Consider the following 7,667-nt stretch of genomic DNA (forward strand, 5'->3'; position numbering starts at 1 on the left):
GTAGAGCTTAGGAGTTTTAATTTTTCTCTCTTCCATCCAGTTCTATGATCCCAGCTTCCCTGCATATTAAGCTGACGTGTGTCCATTTGTATCACTACAAATATAACTGAGTTATTCCCTCTTTTGCTTTCCTTTAGCATTTTCCTTGAGTTTTGTTCAACCATTGTATCAAAAATAAGTTTACAGACTTAAAATTCTCATAAAATATAATGATATTACTGTAGTAGTGTTTTGGTATAATATTATAGCATAATAGTATCATTAAGACTGATTCTTTGTGTCAGTCACCAGATACTCTTTATTGGAAGCCATTCTAGCCAAAAACAAAAAATGTTTTTTCCTAATTTCCCCGTCTCCCAAATAGGAATTCTCAAAAAAGCAAGACAGGAGCCTTATATATGTATAAACTTAGATGTTACCTCTTCCTTGAAACACTTTTGAGTTTCTTGCCAATCCCGGCGTAACTCATTCCTCCTCTGTGCATGTGTAGGACTTTAAAGATATCTCTATAAGCTAACTTTTATTATTTCATAATTATTATTTATTTGTATTTGTTTCTCCCAAATTGAGAACTCAGAGTAAAGATCCCATCACAGTGTAACACTCGAGAGCGGGGACTCCAAGGCTGGGCACCCAGGGTTTGAATCTGACATTTGTTAGCTGTGTGACTTGGAGCAAATTACTTCGTCCCCTGGGCCTCGATTTCTCCATCTGTGAAGTGAGCCGTCACCCCTCGTGCCTTATTATGAATAAGACTTAGAATGAGGCCTGGCGCATTTCAAGCCCTCAGTATACGCTAGCGATTGTCTCACTCACCTTCACTTCCTCCGTGTTCCTAGCCTCATTAAAGTACGGCAAATGATCAGTAAAGATTTAATGAATTTGCCCAGAGGTAGGACGGTGTTCTCTTTCTGGCAAAAAGATCTATAGGAGACTCTGACAGAAGAAACATATTTGCTCCTTTTTCCCATTCTTAATCAGCATGATGAGTTTCACCTTGTTTATATCCTCGTATATTTAGTTTCACTCCTTTCCTTAACACAGTAGTGTTTTCTTGCTTAGATCTGTTTGTCTGGGGGAAATAAATATACCACTCAATTGCCTTATTCTAGTAGTGAGCCCCGTCACTCAAGGTTCTATGCCGCCCAGAATTTTGGGCATCATTCCCTGATGGGTCTTTCTGTGCCCGATCTGTTCTGTCCGCGGTCTCTGGTTTTAGCTTTTCCCTGGATTATCTTTTCATGGCCTCGTAATTTTAGTTTGAACCTCTTCCTCAACATTTGTGTGAGATGTGCTTCTACCTTGTTTCTTTTCTGTGTCATAAGCTATGTCCTAAAAACCAAATTCTCTAACATTATCTGGGACCTGCTGGTCATCTTCCAGGTCTCTCTTTGTCTCCCAAAGTCCAAACTTTCAAAGGGAATTGAGAGAGAAAACACTGATTATCACCCACCCCTCCACACCACGTGCAAGACCTTAACGTCACTGGAACGTTATGAGATTCTTCTGCTATTTGTAAATACCCACAGGTATCAGTGGATGAAGACTGGGCATGTGGGGGGGACGTTTATTTGGTGAACGCGTGTTGCGTCAGCACCACAGAGGAAGGAAAGACTCTAGGATTGCAGCCTGGTGTCATCAACTGTCGGGACTGTGTATGGCGGCCTCTCTAACCATTACCCTTCATAGTTATTTTTCCCCTGCCAACTGGGAAAATGTATACAAGTGGACACAGGATTTAAAGACATTGCCTATGCCAGTATCGCAGTGTATCTCCACCCAACCTCATTCCAGAAGCCCTTTGTAGCGCGAGTGTGCTACTAAGGTATAGGGCCAACATCTTAAGAGAAGTTGGTTTTGACACCGCCTTATGTTGGTCAAAAACAAGAAATCAGTACCAACCCATGATCTATATTCAAGACTCATTGGGTTCAGTTTCACATGAACATAATAGTCTTAGTCATTTTTATTCTGGAATTGTAAATGTAATAGAGAATCTTTAAACGTTTACTGTTTCTCATCGTTATCGTAAGATTTTGCAGTTTATCTCTCTAGGAAGAAAGTTACTAAATAAATAGAGTGTATGACTAGTAATATTCTGAGTCTTGATGAAATTAGTATCCATCACTGCAACTTAATCATTTCTGTTTGGCAGAAGTACAGACACTGACTGTGTCACTCATTCTCCCTAAGCTTCTGTTCACTCACATGTAAAATAGGGGTAATAACTGAAAATTACTTCATAGAATTCTTGTGAGTTAAAGTATGTAAAAACATTATTAGAGCGCCTGGCAACCCATAAGCGTTCAAAAAATGTTAGCTGATTAACCTTCGATATGACCACATACTCCAAATGAGGGACCATTCTCTGTTTTTCTTTTTTAAATCTTCAAGTAAGACAGTCATAAAAGCTGACCTTTGCCTTTTTGGATTAATGAATATTTCCAGCAACGCTATCTTTTAGAAGTTGCTCTATGAGGTTGTCCGTGTCAGACCCAGAGAGCAGAGAGACTGGACAACTTCATATTATGCTGTGCTCGAGGCTTTGTTCATAAGCCAAAGCCACATAATTTCTAAAACTTTACCGTTTCTGTCATAAGACCTAAAATGTAATCATACACATTGAGTAGTTAGTTCTTATCAGATACGTCAGATAGTCTCTTATAGAGTACATAGCCGTGTCCTTCCGTCACAGTGTGAAAAGGGTGTGTTTAGCATCAGTGTCCGTTGTGCTATATTTCTGGTTAAGAATCTCAACCATCCAAACTGCAAATAACTTCATTTAATAGAGACATTCTTGTTATTATTGCTAAACCATCTACAGTGCACTAGGACCCAGCTGCAGAAAGTGAGCTGTGACCGAGGCTGATGTCTACGAAGTACATGTAATCCGTGTCATCAAGTTGATGGAGGACTTGACCTTTAGCCAAGGGCATTAATGAGTGTCATAATTGACTCAGACTCATCTGCAGACCATGTTTCTTTTCGCAGCATCGCAGTACTTGCCTGCCTTGCTTCAAGGATAAATATTTGCTAAGTGTGTGAATAAATGAATGAGTGAAAGAAACCAACAAACAGAAAAATGAATTGCACATTCGTGGTTCCAAGACACCTAACGAAGGTGAAATTCTTTCTAATACAGTTAGGTGCGTAAAGGAAAGCGGGCATGGCATGGTGGGTCTTCCATTTAAGGACGGTTCTTTTTTTTTTTTTTTTTTAGTTTAGTTTATTAAAGTATAGTTGATTCACAACATTGTGTTAATTTCTGCTGTACAGCAAAGTGATTCAGTTATACACATATGTACGTTCTTTTTCGTATTCTTTTCCGTAATGGTTTATCCCAGGATACTGAATATAGTTCCCTGTGCTCTGCAGTAGGACCTTGGTGTCTATGCGTTCTATATGTAATAGTTGGCCTCTGCTAACCCCAGACTCCCACTCCCTCCCTCCCCCACCCCCTCCCCCTTGGCAACCACAAGTCCGTTCTCTGTGTAAGGATTGTTCTTTATTCTGAGCGCCTCCTTCCAAATCGTTGGTATTAAAAGGTCCTTCCTTTCACACAGTGATGATGATCATTTGTGATTTGTCTGAGGGGTGGGGGAGTATGTTCATCCTGCCTTCAGTAGGTAAAAATTAAAATGTGTAGGTCGCTGTTGGACCCCGAGATTCTGGTCTGAAATTGACCTTGTCCATGAAATCAGAAGTTGCAGACGTGGCCTGATTTTAAAGGTGGTTTCCATCGTTCCCTTTCAGGTCCTTCAGTTGAGACCCAAGACGGGCGTCCGGGGGCTGCATAAGTCGCTCACGGACGTGGCCCTGGAGCACCACGAAGAGTGTGACTGCGTGTGCAGGGGGAACCCCGGGGGATAACGCCTCGCGGTGGCTCAGGGCTGCCACTGCGACAGAGCTCGTGCCTTATCTCCATCCACAATCCCAGCTGGCTGTTGGTTCCAGGGCCCTTTCGTCTTCAGGATTTACAGCGTGTTCTGAGAGAGGAGATACCACGCAGAAGTAGGGGTTGTGCAACGGCCCTTTGGAGGAGAGGCCCCACGACAGGAGAAAAGTCCTTGCCAGGGAGAGGATGAACCTTGTAGATTCCTAGTTAGTGGCAAAGTCCCCACGTGCGCCCTTGGCTGCCTGTGTGTCTCTCGTCTGGATGAGGCCTAGGTTCATGTCAGCACAGGAAACACTGCCCCTAAGCCCCTGGTTCTGTCGCCTTGCTTAACTCTAAAGCCCCTGCTCTGGGCCTACAGTCACAGAAATCTGGGATTGTTTCTCATTCACATGCATAAGCCAGAGTGTTCTGAGTTCTGCCAACGTGGGTGTGAAAAAAGAACTGTGCTTCCACGAATTAAACTTGTGTCACGCTGATAGGAGAGACTGGATTTTCCCTATTTCTTACTCAGATTCCTGCCATTTAGAAGAACAGACCTCCATCCGCGGTTTGGAACAGACAAACCTGAGAAGAAGAGTGGCCTTATCTTCACTTTATAAGTTGGTTTATTTGTGTTATTGTGTACATTTTTATAGTCTCCTTTTGACATTATAACGGTTTGCTTTTCTAATCTTGTTAAATATATCTATTTTTACCAAAGGTATTTAATATTCTTTTTTATGACAACCTAGATCAACTATTTTTAGCTTGGTAAATTTTTCTAAACAGAATGGTTATAGCCAGAGGGACGAAGATGATATAAAATATTGTTGCTCTGACAAAAAAACATGTATTTCCTTCTTGTATGGTGCTAGAGCTTAGATCAGTCTGCATTTTGAAATACTGACATGGGAAATGGATAGAGTTTGGTAAGTGGCAAAGACTCTCGGAAAATAAGTAAATATGTCATCTTCCACTCCCCTTATTGGAGATGCCGGCAAGAAGCAGCGTATTCCCGGAGGCATCCAGGAATTACTAACCCCTAACCCTTCTTTTGGGAAAAGTGAGCCTAGCTCAGCAGAACAGAAAGCACCTTGAAGAAAGAGACCTGACAGCCTCCCGACAAAGCGTGCTCGGCTGTCCCGTAGGACCACATCCTATTTATTGTGATGTTCTGGTTGGATTGTCTTTAAACTCTGTTCCATACACTTGTATAAATACATGAATATTTTTATGTACAGAAGTATATCCTTTAACCGATTCACTTATTATACTCTTTGGCAATTAAAAAGAAAATCAGCCAGATCCTTTGCTTGTAAAATGCTTAATATTGTGCCTAGGTGAAGTGGTGACTATTTGAATTCAAAATGTGTTGGATCACCAAATAAAAAAAATGCAGCTGTTTCGGGGAGAAACTGAGTGTTGTTTGCAAGATTTGTCCCTTAAATGCCAAGAAAATCAAAGCGACGGACTTCTGTGTCACCATGATTTTTATTATGCAAAAGCTGGTATCCATTCAAAAGACAGGCAGAAAAGTGACCATTTCTGGGGAGACTTTCCTGCCCCTGGACTCCAGTGCCTCTGCGCCGTAGTTTTCTTTTTCCCAGTCATCTTGATAGTAATTGCTGGTAAATTAAATTGCAGATGGCTTGGAGTTGCGTGTGGTTAATGAAACGCTTGATGATAGCTTGTATGGTAGTATGAAACTGACAGCGGGCGGGGAATCCTGTAACTTTCCACTCTTGTCTTCATTTCCAACGGCTGGTACTAGAGGGGCTGAGCCCAGGTCCATGTGGCGTGTGGCTTACGTGTGTGTGCAGTTTACACGGCACTCCTCCAGGTGGCAGCCTCAGTTTCAGAGGTAGATCTCTATGCAGGCTGGTATCTTCAACACCTGATCCCTGCCTTTGAAGTTGCCCGGGAGCCATCTAGGTCCCAGGCTCTTCCTCCAACGCAATACCCTTTCCGGCACTTTTCCACCTGGCAGTCCTACCCTGCGCCCAACCATGCGGAAGACAAATAAAAAGTGAAGATACGTGCTGTGTCTTACTGACTTACTTTCATAGTTTTGTTGCAGCCCCCTGGAGGCCGATTAAATACAGCCCAGCTGCTCCCCTGGAAGGTCTACGCTGCCTCTCCCTCTGGGCGGTCGACAACTCTCATTAGCATAGTCAAGAGACTCTGAAATCTAAGAGCAGTGATCGGTGGAACTGCGTTCAATCCAGCATTTCCAACTGTTTGTTTTTAATTTATTTTATTGAAGTATAGTTGATCTACAATGGTGTGTTGGTTTGTACTGTACTGCAGAGTGATTCAGTTATACGTACGTGTATCAGTACATTCTTTTTCGTATTATTTTCCATTATGGTTTATCCCAGGATATTGAACACAGTTCCCTGTGCTATACAGTAGGACCTTGTTGTTTATCCATCTTATATATAATAGTTTGCATCTGCTGACCCCAAACTCCCGATCCATCCCTCCCCTCCCCGCCTCCCCCTTGGCAACCGCAAGTCTGTTCTCTATGTCTGTGAGTCTTCCTGTTTCGTGTGCTAGCACTCTCTATGGACCAATGGTTCCGGACTCATCTATTTCAATAATTTTTTTTTTTTTTTGCAGGCCTCTCACTGTTGTGGCCTCTCCCGTTGCGGAGCACAGGCTCCGGACGCGCAGGCTCAGCGCCATGGCTCACGGGCCCAGCCGCTCCGCGGCATGTGGGATCTTCCCGGACCGGGGCACGAACCCGCGTCCCCTGCATCGGCAGGCGGACTCTCAACCACTGCGCCACCAGGGAAGCCCTATTTCAATAATTTCCTCCTATGTGTATTAAAATGTTCATTATACACTTTTGCACTCGGCTTCAGAAAGCATTTGAACAGCCACCTACACCAAATCCAATTTCTTTAGTAACTCCTAAGGCATTATAGTAATTTTTATTCAGTTTAAATCTATATAAAATTTTAGGAAGAAATTTAGTATTTTGGTAGGAAATATGGCTTTTAACGTTAATAACTTCATTATTTTAAAAGATTATAAATGCAATCCCAGCTAGCTTTTTTTTTTTTAACGAATAGGAAAGCTGATCCTAAAATGCATATGAAAATGCAAGGGACCCAAAATAGCTAAGAAATCTTGAGAAAGAACTGCAAATTTAGAGGACTCAGACTTCCCAACTTTGAAACATACTACAAAGCTATAGAAATAGTGTGGTAAGGCTACTAAATCTAGACGTGCAGCAAATGGAGAGTCCAGAAGTAAACCCTTACATTTACGGTCAGTTGATTTAGCCAGGTTGCCAAGACAATACAATGGTGAAAGGGTATCCTTTTTTCAACAAATGGTGCTAGGACCACTGGGTATGCACATGCAAAAGAATAAATTTGGACCCTTACCTCACACCATATACAGAAATTAACTCAAAATGAATCAAAGACCTAAATGTAAGAGGTGAAATAGGACACTCTTAAGAAAGACATACAGGAGAAAATTCTGAGGGCCTTAGATTTAGGTGATCGTGTCTCAGATATGATGCCAAAAACACACGTGACAAAAAAATAAACTGGGCATTATTCAATTAAAAACTTCCGTTCTTCAAAGGACATCGTAAAGCATATGAAAAGAAAAACCACATAATGTGAAAAAGTGTTTGCAATTTATATATCTGATTAGGGTCTTACATTTAAAATGTATAAAGAACTCTCACAACTCAACAATAAAAAGATAATTAATTCAATAGAAAAATGAGCAAAGGGCTTGAATACACATTTCTCAAAAAATATATGTATATACACAA

At 41.6% G+C, this 7,667-nt stretch overlaps 1 protein-coding gene across 2 annotated transcripts in view; it reads left to right on the plus strand.

Moving 5' to 3' along the window:
* Positions 1–5,278, plus strand: part of PDGFC (platelet derived growth factor C) — a 218,700-nt gene extending 213,422 nt beyond the window's left edge. For both annotated transcript variants that reach the window (XM_079920125.1, XM_079920126.1), the window contains exon 6: positions 3,754–5,278. In XM_079920125.1, coding sequence (XP_079776251.1) covers positions 3,754–3,870 — 117 coding nt within the window. In that variant the 3' untranslated portion in view covers positions 3,871–5,278. The remainder of the gene's footprint in view (positions 1–3,753) is intronic.
* The last annotated feature ends 2,389 nt before the right edge of the window (positions 5,279–7,667 follow it).

The sequence above is a fragment of the Stenella coeruleoalba genome, assembly GCF_951394435.1.
Source record: "Stenella coeruleoalba genome assembly, chromosome: 4".
Lineage (NCBI taxonomy): Eukaryota > Metazoa > Chordata > Mammalia > Artiodactyla > Delphinidae > Stenella > Stenella coeruleoalba.